Below are 20,613 nucleotides of genomic sequence, written 5' to 3'. Positions count from 1 at the left end.
GCCTTTCACTTTGAATTGTCTCCTTCAGTTATAGATATAGTTATAGGCTAAGTCAGTACTCTTTGATATTTTTTACTGAAAATCAGTGACAGTCGAGAGATGTCTGGAAGTGAAATTGTGTGGCCTCATGTAGGTCAGATAAAGACTCATCTTTGTTTTACCTTATTTGGTCTTAGGTCCCATCTGAACTCTTCCAACTCTGCCTTCCCTTCCATGACACTTTTCTTGACCACAGTGTCTGCATACGAAAAAAGCAGGACTTTGAAGCCATACTTGATATTACTATGAACTTGTGTAAATTTATTACATATGTGTATATGTAAAACTATTTTAAATAGACCAGAGCAGTGTACACCAGGTCTCATAATAATAGTCGTAAGGAGTTACAGGATATAAGTCAAATGTTACTTGAACTTTTCTAGTGTACTAGTTTCTTTTTGAAATGAATTTATTCTTTTAGTTGTATAGTTTTTATTATACAGAAGTTTATACATAGAAATAGAAGGGACGCTAAAATGCCAAAATACTAAGAGAGACTACATCTAGGCAGTGGAAATACTGGCTGGCATACCTTTCTTTTTTAATTTTCAAATTAAAGAAACAAAAAATAAAGTAGAGATAGTCTCTATCTCCTGGCTTTAACAACTTTATGTTTATATGTAAACACACTCTTCTCTTTTGTCCTGGTTGGAACTTTGCCATATTTTATTTGTCTCTTCTTAGGAGTTTCTTTATATGACAAGGGAGAGGATACTAATATTAGCTAAGTTTAAATTTATAAAAAGATTTGTACAAAATAAACCCTGTTTCAACACTTCCGGACCTGATCAGGCCCTGTAGGAGGGGCTTCGAGGAGGGGGTCTGGCTCCAGTGCTCTTTTTCCAACCTGAATGTGGGGTGTCAGGTGGCTCTTCCTTTGTATGGCTGGTTTATTAGTGGTGATAAGAATAGGTTATACAACAGTAACAAATGAACCCCCAAATTTCAGTGGAATAGCACACCAGAAGAGCTTGTTTCTTACTCGCATTACATATCCAGTGCAGGTCTGGGGATGAGGGCACAGCTCTGCCCCATATATTCACTCAGGATCACAGGCTGATGGCAACCCATCACCTAAAACATCACTTAAATGGACTCATCCTGCACTAAATTCTTCCTCCCACGGCCTGTTGGCCAGAAGTAGGCAGGTGCTCCACTTTAACCATAGAGGGACTGAGAAATGGGGTGGGGGACAGGTAGATATTTATTGAGCCGTAAATGTTCCTAACACAGCTGACTTGTTTTTATTTGTTTGACTGTGACACCAGAGAGACTTGGACATGAGTAAGAGTGCCAGAGAACAGGCGACTTCACTCACCCGTCTTGGGGTGGTTCTCAACATGAGCGTCAGAATCATTGGGAAGCTCTTTCAAAGGACATATGCCCAAGCCCTTCATGAGCCACTGAATCACTGAGTGGGGTTGGGGACCCAGCACACCTCCCCATCGCGATCCCAGCAAGTGCTCAGAACAGGAAAAAGGAGTGCCCTTCAGTGGGCCAAGGGCCTCGCCAGGCATCTTTACCTCTCTCCCTGCAGATGGAGGGAAACAGATCCACAGCTCTTCTGTGTCCTTCTACTCACACCTGGCCTGTTCCTCCTGGGGCCCAAAGTGTAGCAGTGATGAACCCTGCATCTGAAAGACGAGGTTAGGTTGACTCGAACATGCACAATATATATAAAGCTCTCGTTGGCACCAATCGCACATATGTGTTTCAATCTGTCATTGTCAATCTCGAATTTGGTTAACGCTTCTATTATAAAGGGCGCATAGTGTTATTAAAAAATTTCTTCTAATTAATTTCACAGTGTGCACAAATTCATGCACCGGGCCGCTAGTAAGCATATAAGTTCTTTGGTTAATCTCTTCCCTTCCCTGCCCCTCCCTTGGGTAATAAATTCTTAATCTTTTTCTGACAATGTCTTTTTTTTTTTTTTTTACAACACTCTTGATGATACTTGTAAATAGCAAATTGCCATAAATTTAGTGGCTTAAGAAAACACAAACTTATCATCTTATAATTCTGGAGGTCAGAAGTCCAAAATGCATCTCACCCGCTAAAGACAAAAGTATGGTCAGGACTGCATTCCTCCTGGGAGATCTTTTGGAGTTCCTCTTCCTGGCCTTGTCGAGCTCCAGAGACAGCCACATTCCTTGACTCATGCCCTTCCCTCCATCATCAGCAGCATAGTATCTCCAAGCCTCTCCAACTCTGACCCTCCTGCTTCTCTCTCACAAGATGCTAGTGACTGCCAAGGCCCTTGTAAGGTCATCCAGGACAGTCTTCCCATCTCACAATTCTTAACCATTCCTACAAATATCCTTTTGCCATTTAGGTAACTTAATCACAGGTTTTCAGGATTAGGACATGGACGTCATTAAGGGCCTCCACAATAGTCTACCTGAGTATTGGATTTTAGGTTGACAGATTATTTTAAAAAGTATAGTCAACTAATTATATTGAGACTGACACTGTCAGACACCATTAAGGTGTTGGCAATACAGTAGTAAATGAAACAAACCAACATGCTGTATTTCTAGATATGGTATTATTTTTTTCAGTTAGTTTGGGCAGCATAACAAACTACCCCATTTTAGAGACCTAAAACAGCAAATATGTATTATTATCCTCATGGTTCCGAGAACAACTGGCTCCAATGGGCAGTTCTCACTTGGGCTCAGATGTGGCTGCAGTCAGATGGTGGCTGGGCTGTCCTGACTCCTGCCTGGCGAGTCTAAAAACCGCCTCCCCTACTTAGCACTGATGCAATAAGTCAGTCTCAAGACCTGACTCCACATCTGGAAAACTCACCTACTTTCTTTTCAGATACTGTTTCTCTGTCATCTCCCATGTTCTCGTCCCCTGGAACTCCTTTAAAAGTACTTCGGAGCCCGGCTGTGGTGGCTCAGTAGGTTGAGCATCGCCCCATGGACCAAGAGGTCCTGGGTTCGATTCCCAGTCAGGGCACATGCCTGGGTTGCAGGCTTGATCCCCAGTAGGGGCGTGCAGGAGGCAACCGATCAATGAGTCTCTCTCATCATTGATCTTTCTATCTCTCTCTCCCTCTCCCTTCCTCTCTGAAATCAATAAAAATATTTTAAAAAATAAAATAAAAGTACTTCAGAACCTCAGCAGTCATTTATGTCTCTCATCAATGCTTGCATATTTTGTATCTTTTTAGCTCCCCATGCTGTGTTCTGAATTAATCTCTGCACTATGTTCCAGTTCACTAATTCTCTCTTCAATTTTATCCAGTCTAGAGTTTAACCAGTGATTTCATTGCATTGGTTACATCTTCTGCTGGCTTTTTTCTCATCTACCTATTCTTGTTTGATATCCGCCTATTTTTATGTCATAATTTCTTATTCTTTATGGAAATACCTTTCATCTTATTAAAGATCGTAATTGTGTTTACTGTGATATAGCTCACTGTCTCCATTATTTTCATTTCGTCTGAGGTGAGTTCATCTCCTAAGTTAGATTGCTGGCTCTTGTTTCATCCTCCTTCCTCTGCAACCACACTTCCATGTCTAGCAACTTCCTGGTCTTGAGCTCCCAGTCATGGGAGGCTTATGTCTCCTGTTCCCTAATGCTATTGGATGATTTACAATTTAGGTCTCAAGGCAGTGTGTGGCCTGGCAAAATCCAGACCTTGAAAGATTGGGGCCTGGCAATATGCAGATAATACACATTTCGACTTCACATCCAAGTGTGTCATGGGTCTGGGACTTTAATTTATAAGGTTGGCCCTCTGCACAGTTCTAGGCTTTCTCTCTGGCTTCAAGGGCAGCACTCAATCCACTGTTCACAGATGGTGGGGCAGGAAGGCTCCAGGCTTTATGTGGAGGATCAGCTCAAACAGCCTGATGGAGCCAACTCTTGATGTCCCGCCCCTCCTGACATGAGCAGTCCACACCCTGCTCTCAGTTCCCCCGGCACCGCCTCCCCCCTAACCTCTTTAGCTTTATTTTTCACTTCACTTCTGGCATCTGGAGATTTTATTGCCTTTCTTTTAAACTTGGCAGTGGATTTCTTTCTTATTGTTCCTTTTTATGGCAGCATTTCCATGCAATTTTAATAGGAGGAGTGCCTGTTTATTTTAGCTGGGCTGTCATATGCTGGGCATTTTCATTTGTTCTGTACATAGAGTTACTCCCCCTGTTTTCACCCACTTCTCATCCTCATCCCCTGTGGTACCTGCCAAAGTGAGAGTCGGACCCTGCCAGCCTTCTCCTGTAGACTGGCCCCCTCCCCTTGTATATCTTATAGAGTCTGGCTTTTTCCACTCTGTTTCTTTCATCAGACTCTTCCTTCCAGTTTAGCTTTAAGGAATGTGCTCAAATCTTCTTTCTGCTAATGCTCTAGCATATTCTTTTCACTGTTATGGTTTAATCTTTTTTCACTCCTTACTATTATTGTCCTGAGGCCTCCAGAGTTTGAAGAAAACAATGCATTTACTCAGTCTACTGTCTTGAATGGAAGAGCTCAGCTGAGTTCTCAGTGCTGTCTAAGCTTTTTTTTTCCCCATCGTTTTTGGACATAGGTCAGCTTTCTTCTTCATTCTGACATCTGCTATTCCCTCCCCCACTCCTATCAGAGGGGCCTTAATCTTTTCTCTCAGAAAAACAGAAACCTTATGTCTCCTGTCCTCATTCTCCAGTCTGTAAACTCACCTTCCTTCTTCCCTGTCCTTACCTCTTTGCTTTCTCTCCTGGAGCAAGCTCCTGGAGCAAGCATGCCCCCCTCTTACTGTCCTCCACTGAACCTTCCATCCAACAAGCTACATAGGCTCTCTCCTCCCACCCCCACTGCCGAACCTCTTCCCTGGGCAGCCTCCCCACACACAAGATTCCTAAGCTCTGCATCCAGTTCTGACCTTCTTTCTTCAGATTACATTTCTAATTGTTGACTGAATACCCAGTGCTTCTTTAAATTCAGCATGTCCAAAGCTGGCATCTTCTCTCTGAAAAATTAACTCCTCCTCATGTTGTCCACATTTCACCGAGTAATACCATGTCCACTGAGTCAACCCACCACAAATTTGGGTGTGTTTGGGTTTTTTTTACTTCCTTGAATAGTTCTAGAAGTGCAGTGGCTAATAGAGTAGCTACTGGCTGCAATTTAAATTTGAATTTAAATTGAAGAAAATAGAATACAATTGCAAACTCAGTTTTGTTTTATTTTTCCCCCCATACAAATCAATTTTTAAACATTTCAGCTTGCCACCAGCTTCCAGCTCCAGTTCCTCTAAATGCCCAGGTTGAGCTATCCATCTAGTGCACAGAGGTGACCCAGTTGCTGATCTCTTAATCTACATCTGTCCATGGCAGCATGTTGGTGGATTCTCTAGTACTAGTGCATATCTGCTCAATGCTGAAGCCAGAACCCTGGTGCCAAGGTGGAGGTGGGAGAGCAGGTATCCCTCCCTTGAAGTTTAAGTGGAACAGTAGCAAGGGAGGTTCCTGCACTTACTCCCAGAGGTACAGGGGCACATTGCCGGTGCTCACTAGCCACATGTGACCACGGTGGACAGTGTGGTCGGAACACCGCCATCGCTTTTGGAACTTCTGGTGGGCAGTGCTGATGTAAGGTGGACTTGCCATTGTCACTTCCACGTCACTGTTTGAGTTATCATTTCTCACCTGAACTGTCCATACAGCCCTTGACTCACCTCCTTTATCTTCTCACTCCAGCCCATTCTCCTCTCTGATCAAATGATGTTTATAAAACCCCGTTCTCCCTTTGGGAGTCATCTATAATAATAAAAGCATACTATGCTAATTAGACCAAACAGCTGAACGATCTTCCAGACATCCTTCCGGATGAAGCCGTAGTGGCGGGGCCTGGGCAGAGGCAGTTAGGGGCGATCGGGCAGGCAGGCAAACAGTTGGGGGCAATCAGGCAGGCAGGCAGAGTGGTTAGGGGCAAGCAGGCAGAGTGGTTAGGGGCAAGCAGACAGGCAGGCGAGCAGTTAGGAGCCAGCTGTCCCAGATTGTGAGAGGGTGCAGGCCAGACTGAGGGAAACTACCCCCCTCCATGCACTGATTTCATGCATTGGGCCTCTAGTTAAGGTATAAATGGGAGGAGCAGAGTTCCAGCATTTTAATGTCGTTTCCTTACATGAACTCTTCAGAGCCTCCTTTGTTACCCTTTTCTTTTTATTTGCTTATTGAACAACTACTCTTTTTATTTGCTTATTGAGCAATCCTAGTGTTTGCTGCTGTGGGAACGCAGAGGCGACATACCTTCTATACTGTGACATCCCTGTAGGTTCCCCTTTTCAGAGCATGGTTCATATCATAATGTTTGGCTGGACTGTGAGCCCCTGAAATATAAGAAACTTACCTTCATACTCTACCAGGTTTCCAACGTATGTAACAGATTAACTTCTCTTCTGGCATCTAGATAGATTCTGGCTATGTGCTAACTTTAGGAGGAATAAACAAATGGCCTTTCAAATCGCGCTCTGTGTTCTGTTGTTGAAGAACTCCAAGGTTGTAAAGGGTGATGGGGACTTTCCCACAAATAGAATCCTAGCTTCGGGGTAGCTGTGATTCCTCCCTACCCCCTGACTCCAAACCACATGTGTTATAGAGAGAAAAATACAGCGTGGGGCAAACATAGGTTTACAGCTGTTTGTATGGAAAATAACACAATAATTAATACATAATAATACAGGAATAAACTCTGTGTTTTGCTTACAACTGTAAACATACTTTTACTCCACCCTATTTTCTCTAATAAAATACCCTCAATATAAGGTGGGTATATTAATTCGTTACTTCAAACATAAAACAACAGATGCGCATTCTCTCACAGCTCAGAATCCACAAAATCAGGTTGTCGGCAGGGCTGTCCTCCCAGAGGCTCTAAGAGAGATTCCTTCCTGCCTCCTCCAGCCTCTGGCCACTCCTGGTGTTCTTACCTTGACCTTCACATGACCTTGACCTTCACATGACCTTCATCTTCACCTGACCTTCTTCCCTGGGTCTGTTTCAAATCTCCCCCTCCTTTTCTGTGTGAGGACCCCAGTCATTAGATTTAGGGCCCGCACCATATTCAAAATGAGCTCATCTTGAGTTTCTTAACTTAATGACATCTACAAGGACCGTATTTCAAAATAAGGTCATATTCACAGGTACCTGGGGGTTAGAACCCGGACATAGCTTTTAGGGGAACACACTCCAACCTGTGACATGTGAGTATAAAAGTGAGGGTCTAACAGCTGTGTTTCCTCCCTTCTTGAGCCTTACCTAGGCTGACCCAGCCAACTCTAGCCTTCATTTCTGTGCATTGAAATTAAGACACAGAGAGAGAGAGAGAGAGAGACAGAGAGAGACAGAGAGAGAAACACACACACCCCTCCAGAGCCCAAATCAAGAAGGGAGAAAAGGCTGTTTAACTCAGCCAGTTCTCTCTCTTTTCATGACAGAGTCATCCCACTCACCTAGGCTGGATTTTTTTCACTGCCTAACAATGATCATTACATAATAAAGCATAGACCAAAATAAACATGTTTATCATCCTCTGGTTCTCAAAGACATTCTTCGGGTCCAAAGCTTTTAAATGAAAATGGATATTTAGATGTAGGGATTACTTTAAGCATTCGTGCCTGTGCACTAGTACGCCGTGGGAAAAGACTCAGAGTAAATGTCTCCGTAGAGTAAGAAAGAACATGGTGCTTTCTCTGTTTTCATTGTCATCTAAAGTCTCCATAGTGAACACGTTTTGCTTTAGTGATAAGAAGGAGAAATATTTTTTAAAACATGGGAAGTTTTAATGAAGTTTTTATAAATTGCCCAGGACAGTTTGTATTTTTTTTTTAAATATATTTTATTGATTTTTTTACAGAGAGGAAGGGAGAGGGATAGAGAGTTAGAAACATCGGTCAGCTGCCTCCTGCACACTCCCCACTGGGGATGTGCCCGCAACCAAGGTACATGCCCTTGACCGGAATCGAACCTGGGACCCTTGAGTCCGCAGGCCGACACTATCTGCTGAGCCAAACCGGATAGGGCTGTATTTTTTAAAAAGCAAGATGAGTGGGCCAATTGGGGTTCTTGGCACAGATCACTGATTGTGTTGCGAGTGACTCAGACACTCTTTAGATTGCGGAGTGGTGTTAACATTGTTGTGTTTCAGGGCCTCATAGACTTCCACAGCAATAGAAATTGAAATCCATGGTCTTCATTAGGGAGGTTTCCCTAGTGCCGGGTAGCAGGCCTGAGCGGCGAATGGGCCCTCTCCCTTTACCATAGCGTGCAATGAGGCATCCACACTACCCCCATTCTTGGTTTGTAGGGCACATTTCATAATGAGCCCTGTATCTCTCACCAGCAACACCATTCAGCTTTGACAGGCGTGTGTTCTCTGGTCTTTAACTCTTTTCAGGTCAGCCCTGTGTCTGGCGCGTTACTATCGAATGCACTTTGCTCCCAGGGAATTTTCCTATTTGGCTTCTAACATGTTAATAAATTATTGAAGTTTCAATTACTTTTGGTTCCCAATTTAGCTGGATGGAGACATCCAAAGTACTTAATATGAAAGCTTTTCAGCCGCTTTTAGAGAAAGGTTTGCCTCGCAGGGTTTGGCGCCAGGGCCACAGGATCAGGTTCCGCTCCTCCTGCCTCTGGGACTAAAGGGCTCGTGGCCCTGGAAGTGCCTCAGGCCAGTGCTGCCGAGGACGTGGGCCCCTTCCCGGGAGCGTCTGACCTCCTGGGAGCTTGTTGGATGTGCGGGCTCCTGGGCTTTCTCCGCATCTGCTCAGTCAGAACCCCCAGGGGGATGCTGTGTTTTCACCAGCCCTGGACATCTGGTGCACCTACAACTTTGGGAAGCCTTGCCTTCGATATCCTGGTGCTAATTCTTCCCAGCAGGGCCTGTGACCCATTTGCTAGAGCCTGTCACCCTTTTGCAAGGGCCTGTGGGTGCTGCAGTCAGTTTGCCCTTTAAGGTAGACGCTGTACACAGTGACAAAGCTGTGATCCAGGTCATCTGAAAGACCAGTTTCTACAGTCTTCACTTACTCATCACTGAACTGTCACCATAGAGAAGCAGGATTTGAACATTTAAATTCTGTGCAGGTAAATGTGTGTTCTAAGTATCCTTCAGAGGGCCCTGTTGTTCATTTTTATACAAAAGCACTATTTAGATATTCCTTCCCACTGCCCCAGCGATAAGCCCATCTTGAAGGTGCCACCTCTGTCTCCACCTTAGCCTTGCCTCCTTGCCAGTTCGCATCTCTCTTCTACCTGCAGTTCTTCAAACGCAGCGCATCAGCATAATGCCTGTGCTCGTGTGTAGGCTGTTCGCCCTGCCCCACTCACCCACGCCACCACCAAAGCCAGCCCTGTCCACCTGTCAGACTGCTGAGTACCACTCCCTCCTGAACCCATCCCTGATCATCTCAGATGGAGGCATACCCTTCCCCTCCTCTGTTTCCTACACCACTTGACACGGACGTTTATAGCCCACAGTGTGCACTGTGTTGAATTTATTAGTCTCCCTCCTCGGAGCTCTGAGCTCCATGAGAGTGGAGATTCCATCCTGGCTCCTCGTCTGCAGTGCCCGGCACAGCGTCAGGCACATGAGGAATAGACTTCCTTAGAGAGGATTGCTCTACCTCTGCTGGCAGCTTCCAGTGCCTTAGACAACATGCCCCTCTTGTATTTGTGGAACACAGATGATGGCCATGGCAGGTCTAATGAAGAATACAGTGATACCTTAAAAAAGAGAGATAACATTAAAAGAGCCAATTATATATTTTTTTAAAAAGAACACAGTGACACGAATATGGACTCAACCAACTTAGCTTGTCAGTGAAGCTGATTCTATAATGTAGATCAGTGTCCTACATCCACTATCTGGCCAGGGAATCCACCCACTGTGTCTAAAGGCATTATTAATTAAATTATTATTATTATTATTATTGTTATTGTTATTTCAGGTACGAGAGCTTCAGACCCGACTGCAGAGTGTGCAGGCCACAGGGCCCTCCAGCCCCGGCCGCCTCACTTCCACCAACCGCCCTGTTAACCCCAGCACCGGGGAGCTGAGCACGAGCAGCAGCAGCAATGACATCCCCATCGCCAAGGTGAGCTTCTGGGGGCAGCGCACCTCCTGTTATCTGGAGGCACCAGCCTTTAATGAGGTGGCCACTGTGCAGGTCTGTGATGAGCTCAGATGCCCCAGGGGCTTCCCCAGGGTCCCAGACAGGCCTCCCACGCTGGAGCTGCAGGGAGAGATAACCCACTAGTAGTTTTAAGTCTCTCTGACCTGCAACCTGGACTCCAGTTCCCATTAATCAGCCAGCTGGAGCATGTCACCACTGACAGTTCACTGTGGAGGGGGAGATGTTTGTCAGGTTCTACAACACTAAAGAGTGGATGGAGAGCTGCTCAGGAGGACTAAGGTTCAGCCCAGGAGGGGACCCTACGTGATGAACCACGGTCTCCCCACTCATAGGACTGCCAGCGCTGCCAGCAGGAAAATAGGTTAGGATGGGCAGCCACGGTCGCTGTGAGAAGTAGTCCCTCCCACTCTTTGCCACAGCTCTAGGCTCATATGTTGAGTCCATCCTAGAGAGACTGTTCAAACTGTACCCTTCCTCTTCCCCAGTCGCCAGCCAGTCTCCACAAGAAGATCAGTTTCAACCATCAAGTTGTGTACTTTAGGTCAAAACAGTGTTTCTCAACCAGAAGTGATTTTGTCCCCCAAGGGATAGTTGGCAGTATCTGGAGACAAATTTGATGGTCACAACTGGAGTGCTGCTGGTATCTTGTGACTAGAAGCCAGGGATGCTGATAAACATCCTACAATGCACAGAACAGCCCCCACCACAAAGAGCACCCAGCCCAAAATGTCAGCGGTGCTAGGGTTGAAAACCCCTGGGTTAAATGGTTGGTAGAAAAATTGGACAAGTGAGTTGTTTTTTTGAACCACAGTCAGGGGTGAACCTGAGGAAGGGTGGTGAAGGATTAAAGAAGACAGACAAGAGAATGCAGTTGGGGCCAGGTAGGATCACTGTGCCTGGATGAGGAAACAGTGACCCAGCCTGTAAGCCCAAGCTTTATTTTATAGTCAGATCACACAAAGCAAAACAAGGGGAGTGGTCAACATGTTTACAATGTTCTTGTGAGTTTCAAATCTATTTCGTTACTCAAGCCTTGTTTTGGCAGCACTTGCCGTACCTTCCACAGCCCATTAGCTACCTAGGAACAAGGGGGGACTATAAGGTCAAGCTTAATTGTGCTAGGAAGGCTTTGCCCTCCAAGCTGAGACTTGTATGTGGCTCTGCCACAGGTCAGTCTGAAGCTTGACCCTATAGCCACTCCCTACAGTTTTTAAGATATTAATCAGTTTAGTTACCATGGTTAACCAGTATGCCGTTATAAACTGTGTGAACAGTTTAGGGAATGACTTGTCCTTTTTTTGATAGTTTGTTGTTTTGCTTTTTAAGATTGCTGAGAGGGTGAAGCTATCCAAGACCAGGTCTGAATCTTCGTCGTCTGATCGGCCCGTCCTGGGCTCAGAAATCAGCAGCATCGGGGTGAGTGTCCAAGAGAAGCAAGGCCAGAACGTTCCCAATAGAGCTGCACAGACAATGGTTTAGAGATCATGGAGGAACTTCCAAAGTTCACTTCCAGTGAACCAGTTAATTATAATAATAAATTACGATTTCCTCCCAGAGTAGGATTAAAATATACAGTGGTTTCCACATGGTGAATTACTTCTTCAGCTTTAAGGGAGACTTTTTTTCTCAACTTGAAACTGTTCAGAAAGAAATGATTTAAGTCTAGTTGCTGGTGATGTATGTGAAAGTCTGGAACTGTTTGCTTTCTATCAGCCTGCTCCCCAGAGACTGAGCCGGGAAGCCCTAAGAGAACTTCACCTTTTGCACATCCCCTTGGAAGGCAGTGCCCTCTCCACTGGGGACAAACGCTGCCTTTGAAGTGAAGCCCAGTGCTCTGACAGACCAGGACCCTCTAGCCCAGCACCAGAGTGCTCATTTGTAGAACCTGCCAGCCCCCGGGGCTAGGCTGATGGATGGTGGAAAGGCAGCAGTTCAGGTTCCCTGAGGGATACCTTTTAGGATTGGGGATAAAGTTAGGAGAGCCAGCTGTTAGATCCTCAGGGGTGGAGAGAGTCTGAATAGCACTTTTAAGGCCCTAATTTAGAATTCTACGCTGAGCAAAATTTACATGCATCCAGATTCTATGCCAAATTTAAATTGTGAAATTAAAGGGGTCGGCCACTCTCCGTGGCCATAACAGCCAGGGACAAGGGCCTGGAGTGGCAGGGGTTAAGGAAGGGGGAAGGGAGTCCACACTCTGCTCAGTATCCAAAACGTGAGAGACTCTCAGGGGGCATTATCCCCACAGCAAGCATGTGAAGGATGCAGCTGTGTTTTGGTCCTGTGTCTGTATTGCTTTTAAGCACGTAGTTAGCTTTCTGCACTAGAATCATATACAAACCGAGAAAGATCAGGGTAACCATCTCCTGGGGCCTGATCCTCGGGAATAAAAGCTTTAAATAGTTTTGGGGGTCAGGGTTCCTGAAGTGACACTGTCCCAACGGTGATTCATGCTCACCTGTACAGGTATCCAGCAGCGTGGCGGAACACCTGGCCCACTCTCTTCAGGACTGCTCCAACATCCAAGAGATCTTCCAAACTCTCTACTCACATGGATCTGCCATCTCCGAAAGCAAAATTAGAGAGTTTGAGGTGGAAACGGAACGGTTGAACAGGTAAAGGGAAACCTGTATACTTGCATGATGGTGGGAGCTGCCCCTTTGCAAAGATCAATTGAAGTGGCCTTGTGTATTGTGGCGCTGTGATGCTGTCAGGCTGGTGGGTGGGAGTTCTACCACCTTGCTCCTCAAAGGAGCGCTTACAGAAAGCAGGCGGGGCTGGCTTCACAGGTGGGAGACCTGAGACTCAAATGTGTGGGGCCTCGTACTCAGAAGGACCCCACACTTGCTTTACTGCTCTGCTCTCACTGTTTTAAATTCTATATATAAATATATATAGATTATATATATATATATATACACACACACACACACACACACACACACATACATACTAGAGGCCCAGTGCGTGAAACTTGTGCACTGGGGGAGGGGGGGTGTCCCTCAGCCCAGCCTGCACCCTCTCCAATCTGGGACCCCTCGGGGGATGTCCGACTGCCGGTTAAGGCCCAATCAGGCCTAAACCGGCAGTCGGACATCCCTCTCACAATTCGGGGCTGCTGGCTCCCAACCGCTCACCTGCTGCCTGCCTGATTGTCCCTAACCACTTTTGCCTGCCAGCCTGATCACTCCCTAACCGCTCCCCTGCTGGCCTGATCATGCCTAACTGCTCCCTGCCAGCCTGATTGCCCCTAACTGCCCTCCCCTGCCAGCCCGATCGCCCTCAACTGCCCTCCCTCCCCTGCAGGCTTGGTCACTCCCAACTGCTCTCCCCTGCTGGCCATCTTATGGCAGCCATCTTGTGATGACATGAGGGCGGCCATCTTTTGACCACATGGGGCAGCCATCTTGTGTGAGGGTGTGACAGTCAATTTGCATATTACCTCTTTATTATATAGGACTAGAGCAGTGGTTCTCAACCTGTGGGTTGCGACCCCTTTGGCGGTTGAATGACCCTTTCACAGGGGTCACCTAAGACCATCCTGCATATCAGAAATTTACATTACGATTCATAACAGTAGCAACATTACAGTTATGAAGTAGCAATGAAAATAATTTTATGGTTGGGTCACAACATGAGGAACTGTATTTAAAGGGCCAGAAGGTTGAGAACCACTGGACTAGAGGCTCAGTGCACAAATTCATGCATGGGTGTGGTCCAACCAGCCCCGCCCCAATTGGCGGATCAGGGCCAGGCCAGTTGGGAGAAGATGGCTGACCAGCCTGCCCCAATCAGGGCTGGGCCAGCTGTGGGGAGGGGCCACAGGCGATTGGCTGGCAGGCCCCACCCCTGATAGGGGTTGGGGGGCTGAATGGGGGCAGAGCCAGACGTGGGGAGGGACTGTGGGTGGTGGGCCAGCTAGCCCCACCCCCAAATGGGGGGCTGATTGGGTGTCAGCAGCTGGGGGAGGAGCTGTGGGAGGTTGGCCGGCCAGTCCCACCCCCGAATCGGCTGGTTCACTGGCCGCAGTGGGCATCATAGTGACTGGTTGTTCTGGTCATTACGGTGTTCCAATCACTGGCTTTTTATATATACAGATTTTTTTATTTCAGAGAGGAAGGGGGAGAGAGAGAGAGAGAGAGAGAGAGAGAGAGAGAAAGAGAAACATCAATGATGAGAGAGAATCATTGATTGGCTGTCCCTGCACTCCCCACAGTGGGGATCAAGCTCACAACCTGGGCATGTGCCTTGACCAGGAATAAAATCATGACCTTCTGGGTCATAGGTCGACGCTCAATCACTGAGCCATGCCTGCTGGGCTGTTTTAAATTTTTAATTTATGAACGAGGGGCCGGCCTTTTCATTTGGCACTGTCCATCGGAAATTATGTTGTAATTCCCGGAGCATTTCATTCAGGATGACAAGTAGGTCAGAATGACAACATGGCTACCAAGCATGCAGGCCTGTGCTGCCGAGAACCACAGAGAAAGTTCTGGAATGTTGAGTCAGCATCCCAGAGTCACCAGGAGCCAGCCATGGCAATCTGATAGAGGCACTCCTGCGGTTTGCAGGGTGTGCTGGCCTAACCTCCCTGCTCTAACTGAGGGTTGCCTAATTTTACTTATGGTTTTTGCAAATGTGCACAAGACTCAGTACGTATATTCTATCTTACTTAGAACAGTTTACCATGTACCTAGTTTTATGGATTCCTCCCAAGTCTCACGACAGAGGTAGTTTGAGTTTGCTCTCCTGCCTCTGGGCAAAGACTGGCTCATGTGTCCTTCCAGCAAAGAGAGAGAGCTGCTAAAAAAAAAAAAAAAAAAAAAAGCGAAGGACCAGAGCCAGACCATGGTAACTACACTGACTCAGAGTCAGTCCCGGGTGGCAGAATGGTCTGTCGAGTCTCACCCAAGTGTGATAAGGCTGCCTCGACCTCCCAATCTTCAGTGGGAGGGCACAGTAAGAACTGGAAAGGCTTATGAGCTAACCAGGAAGAAATGTGCAGACCCTTCCCATCCACCGTTGCTTAATACCATTCCCCTTGTGCGTGGCAAACCTGAATAAATTGAATTACTGTGTTAGTCCTCCCTGACTTGAAGCTGTTTAATATAGTGCTTGGGAACGAAGGAGATGTGGCAAATCTAGGTCATTTTAAATCTTGAAATTAAATGGTTTCCGTATTAAATCCAAAATACTTAAGAGTGGCAGTCCTGGTGATTACCTTGTAGCAGGGAAGAAGCAGCCCTCTTCGTACCCCAGGCCCCGGGGTGCTTAAAAATGGAAGCAGATGTGCCCTTTGCAATTTAATGAAGTCAGCTGCCTCAGGGGCCCTGCTTTTAGTGAGATCTCCCCTCTACAGATTCTGGGATTTAACAAGCCTGCTTTGTAGTTGAACTTGAGGGAGGCTCCTTTCTCTTCAATGATGTGCACCTAGAAGACACCAAAGAAGGAGGGAATATTTGGTGCTGTAGCTCACATTGTTGTGGTGGTAACAGTTTACAAAGGGCTCTCACAGACAACCAGTTAAATCAGTGATTCCCAAAGTGGGCGCTACCGCCCCCTGGTGGGCGCTGCAGCGATCCAGGGGGGCAGTGATGGCCACAGGTGCATTTGGAGGCATATATCTTTCTGTTTAATTGCTATTAAAATTTTTAAAAAATTAATTTCCAGGGGGCGCTGAGTAATATTTTTTCTGGAAAGCGGGCGGTAGGCCAAATAAGTTTGGGAACCACTGACTTAAATCATCACCGTGGGAGAAAACACAGGCTTCCAGGATGAGTGACCTGCCCCGGTCCAGAGCTACGAATTAGCCTCATCAGAAACCCAAGCCCTGCCCTTTGACCTTACCTCCATTGCCCTCTCTACAGTCATAGCTGCAGCTATAACATGGAAGTTCTTAAAAATAATCTAATAGTATGCCCTCACGTCTGTTATTTAGCTACGTATGGCAACGTTGGAGGCCCATTACGCTCCAAACAATGACAGCCTTTAACTTTGTGTGTGTGTGTTGGGGGGGAGAGTCATACTCCTCAAAAGTGCTGCCTCATTTAACCTACTATGTGCTAAGCTATTTGGCAGGCAAAAGAAAGTAAAACAGACACGGTCCCTGCTGTGATGGAGCTTATATTCTGTTAGGGAGCTAGACAAAAAGCAAAGGAGTAGGGTCATAAGAAAGCTCCGAGTCACCAGGACCCTGTGGTAGAATGACAGGGAGAATTGATTTTTGAGAAGTGGCCAGGGAAGGCATCTCGGAAGAGGAAATGTTTAAGTTGAGATTTTAAGAGGAAAAAGGAGCGCCCATGTAGCAAAGTAAGAAGTGTCTTATGCACCAACTTAATCAACCTCGAGGTTGGCATGAAGTAGGAAATGTCCAGAGGCCAGTGGAGCGAAAATAGACTAAGTGAGAGGAGGCATTACGTGAGAGAAGGAGGCAGAATAGGCAGGGCTGGGTGGGATATGGATTTTGAGGCCAAGGACAAAGTTTACTCTTTATTCTAAGTGTCAGTGAACGCCGTTTGAGGGTGTTAAGTAGGGGGGAGAACTGATCTGATCTAAATTTTGAAGGATCACTCAGGTGTGAGGAATGGAAAGGGTGGGGCCAGAGCAGAAGCAGAGAGAGTCTGCAGTGGGCCCGCATGGCCAAAACGGAGAGGATGTGAAGGGGCAGGGGCAGGATATGTTGACTGGTAAAATCAAGGGAAACTGTATCTGGTTTAGATCTGGATCTGAGAGAAAGGGATGGTCTCAAAGATCCTCAGGTAGCTCACCTGTGTGGTTGGGTAGATGATGGAGGCATTGACTGAGCTGAGGGAGGACGAGGTTTGGGGAAAATCAAGAGTCCTACTTGGGAGTGTTAAATCTGAGGTGTCCCTGTGACAACCAAATGGAAAAATCAGTAAACAGAAGAGAGGTCTGGGCTGGGGAAATGTGGGAGCCATGGGAATATAAATGCCTGTTAAAGCCATCGGACTGGATAAACAGCACCCCCAGGGGGACAGTGTTGACAGAGGAGGGGGTCAGGAACTGAGTCCTGAGGAAATGCCAACACTCACAGCTTTTATAGACAACAGGAGCCAGCAAAGGAGACAGAAGAAATAGCCTTTAAGGCAGGAGGAAAACCCGCAGAGACCTGTCATGGCCCAAGCGAAGGAGAAGATTTTAAGAGGAAAGAGTGGCCCATTCACAGGGTGTTCCCTGAGAAGGCCTCTAAGATGGCTTTGGCCACACAGAGGTCTGGGAGCTGGAAAACAGTTTCCTCTGATTCGTGGGGACCAAATGTATGCAGAAGCAAGCTGAAAGGTAATGAGAAAGTAGGGACTGTGTCAGGGACTGTGAACAAGGATAGAAAAGTATGTTCTTGTAACACCTTACATCAAACTGACCATGGAGCTGCCTAAGCCTCACGGTTGTCTTAGTGTTCACTAGGCATCGCCCACGTGGGTGAGTGTCTCTGTGTTCTGTGCTCGAATATGTGGTTGTAAGATTGATTCTCAAGCCTTCTAACATGGCAAGAGTCACTTGCATTTTGAGTGTCTCTGTAAGACTTGGTGGTCAGAGCACTACAAAAGGGTGTGTCCCGGGGAAAAGAATCCTTGTACCTAGAGCAGGGGTCCTCAAACTACGGCCCGCGGGCCACATGCAAATACAAATATTGTATTTGTTCCCGTTTTGTTTTTTTACTTCAAAATAAGATATGTGCAGTGTGCATAGGAATTTGTTCATAGTTGTTTTTTTTAAACTATAGTCCGGCCCTCCAACGGTCTGAGGGACAGTGAACTGGCCCCCTGTTTAAAAAGTTTGAGGACCCCTGACCTAGAGGGTGGGTGTCCTAGGACAGAAAACGGAGGAGCTGAAGGCTTGTGCTTTTCTGATTTTGCCATAAGCTCATCTGCTCTGAATGTGTAGTTCTGATTCCTGTAAAGCCCAGTGTCCCCACTGCTTGTCCTGCTGGGAGTTAGCAGCTGCAGGATGTCGACCTGGAAGGAGCTGTGGACACACTCTGCAGTTCCTGTTCCTCTTCCCGTTGAGGCCTGCAGGGCGGTCTCTCTCTCTCACTAACTCACCTTTGCTTCTGCTCTGTAGCTAGCAGTTCAGAGCACAGGCTTTGGGGTCAAACTGCCTGGTTCAAACGCCAGGACAAGGTACTTAACTTTTCTGTGCCTCCACGTCCTCCTCTGAGAAATGGAGATATAATACTTAATTCAAAGGGCGATGGAGAGGGTTACTGAGCAAGGGCTCAGCGCGTGGTCGCTGTCACTATGATGCTGTTTTCCGTCTGTCCTCATGGAAAGTGGTTTATTGAAGTAGATCATTGAAGTGAGGCCACGCAGTCAGCTCCTTTCCCTGGTACATGGTCGAAGGCTGGGTGGGAAGTAACTGGGCATTTATTCTTATTTCTAATTCACACAGTGACCCTTTTACCTACAGTCACTTCCTTTATTTGTTTCATGTCAGTTACATTTGCTAAAACTTCTGACGAGCTCACATCCTAACCTGCATTTCCAGCCTGAAGTCAGATTAGACGACTGAAATATCAGCAAATTAATTGTGATCCTCGTGTGAAATTGTGAAAGAGATTTTTCTTCCTCTGTAGCCGTATTGAGCACCTCAAATCCCAAAACGACCTCCTGACCATAACCCTGGAAGAATGCAAAAGCAACGCCGAGAGGATGAGCATGCTGGTGGGCAAATATGAATCCAACGCCACAGCTCTGCGGCTGGCCCTGCAGTACAGGTGGGACGCGGAGGGGCGGGCCACTGTCACGCAGAAAGGCATCCGTAGTAACCTCCTGCGTACAGTGGAAAGCAGGCTTTTAGAGGACGTCCTGGGGGGTTGGACCAGCAAATACTCGTGTGATACATATTGAAAATCAATGAGCACCCTGTCGCCATTAAGGAAACAAGAATAATGGGTATGGTGTTAGTAAAGAAGTGTGTGTCTGCCAGCACATTCAACTTAAGTGTTATTTCACTCAAGCAACGTCAGTCAAAATATCAGTCTTTGCATTACATATTCATTTGTTGTTCTTTTCAGTATTTATTCATAGTCATACATATTTTACGTTGTTGTAAATCTAGTGCATTCCATTTCTTCAACGTGTTACAGTTGTGTAATGTTGCTTAGGAGCCTCCATGTACTTTGGCTGGATCCCCTGCATCAGGTTTATATATTGTTTTTTTTATTTACCCATTTTTCTGAAAGACTTGTGCAGACTTTGACATTGAAAATAATTCTATGGTGAACAATTTAATGCAGATAATATCTTCATTCTTTTTAACATTTTCCTGGGGATAAAAATACCTGAAGCAGGAATTGTAGGTCAAAGGATAAGAATATTTTCATGGCTCCTCAGGCGAGCCGCCCGTTTTTCCCATAAAAACAAGCCAGTCTGAGTAACTATGATGCATTCGCTGATGAGCAAGTAGCGTATGAATGTACCACCTCTTGTAAGCCTCATCATCTTTGGAATTTATCTACTTTGAAATGACTGCTTTTTAATAGCTACCAAGGTATGCCTGTGACTGTCTTCATAGGTTTATGTTATTGGTGTCACCACCTACGCATGCTTGCCAGGTTCCCAGCGTAGTGATTGTATCTTCCTCTTGGCATCCTCTAAAAAGCTCAATATTGTTTTAAGAAACATTGTTTCTTCAGGAAACGAAATCAAACCAAAATATACAAGAGAGCAGGCACACTTGCTCACAGGCACACCAGAGCAAACAGGTAGTCCAGTGTGGCTAACGCCGAACCAGGCTGCTCACACCACAGGCTGCCTTCCATCCCCGCATCTCTACCCTGAGAGGGGGGGCTGCCAGCACCCAGGGCTCCTGACGGGGGCCCTTTTCCTTATCTCTCAGTGAAGGAAGATGAAAGGCAATCAAAAAACAGATGGTCTGTTGAGTTAAGCAATATTTCCCCTACTCAGCGGGTAGACGCTGGTCAGTTATTTGCTTAGGGGTGGATTTTCACGGGCATCTTGTCCCAGACCACTCGGCACTGTGCACGTGGCTATGGCTCCCTGTGGCTCCGTGTGGGTCACCAGGGCGTCACCAGCAGCAATGAGAAGGGGTCACTTTTTGATCTTGGCTTTTATATATATAGATTATTATGTCACAGTTTTTAGGGTCAAGAATCTGGGAGTGATTTAGCTTGGTGGTTCTGATTCAGGTCTTTTAAGAGGTCCTGGGAGCCGTCCACCCGGTACCGTGTAGAACTGGACTAAACGGGTATGGACTCCCGCATAGGGTTGGATTACCTTTCCCTTTTGGTGGGTCACCCAAAGGGCAGCCACCTTGCCTCTCCCACATGTATTGTTTCTTCTGTTTTTCTGGATCCTGGTTGAAAGTTAGAAGGCAGAGGCACAGCATAGCAGGGCACGCCTGGGCTCCGTCCAGGGTGTTTCCTCGCTGACAGGACTCGGGGCTGGAGCCGGTGGGAACAG

At 46.5% G+C, this 20,613-nt stretch overlaps 1 protein-coding gene across 2 annotated transcripts in view; it reads left to right on the top strand.

Moving 5' to 3' along the window:
* The window catches only part of MCC (MCC regulator of WNT signaling pathway), a 299,306-nt gene that overhangs the window by 244,487 nt on the left and 34,206 nt on the right, over window positions 1–20,613 (top strand). For both annotated transcript variants that reach the window (XM_070412466.1, XM_070412467.1), the window contains 4 exons: window positions 9,986–10,132; window positions 11,498–11,587; window positions 12,638–12,786; window positions 18,765–18,905. In XM_070412466.1, the coding sequence (XP_070268567.1) occupies window positions 9,986–10,132; window positions 11,498–11,587; window positions 12,638–12,786; window positions 18,765–18,905 (527 nt within the window). The remainder of the gene's footprint in view (window positions 1–9,985; window positions 10,133–11,497; window positions 11,588–12,637; window positions 12,787–18,764; window positions 18,906–20,613) is intronic.

The sequence above is a fragment of the Myotis yumanensis genome, unplaced genomic scaffold, assembly GCF_028538775.1.
Source record: "Myotis yumanensis isolate MYYU_CA2020_CCGP unplaced genomic scaffold, mMyoYum1.0.hap1 SCAF_4, whole genome shotgun sequence".
Classification (NCBI taxonomy): domain Eukaryota; kingdom Metazoa; phylum Chordata; class Mammalia; order Chiroptera; family Vespertilionidae; genus Myotis; species Myotis yumanensis.
The sequence above is the reverse complement of the archived record's forward strand: the minus strand, read 5'-3'. Positions and strand labels throughout refer to the sequence as shown.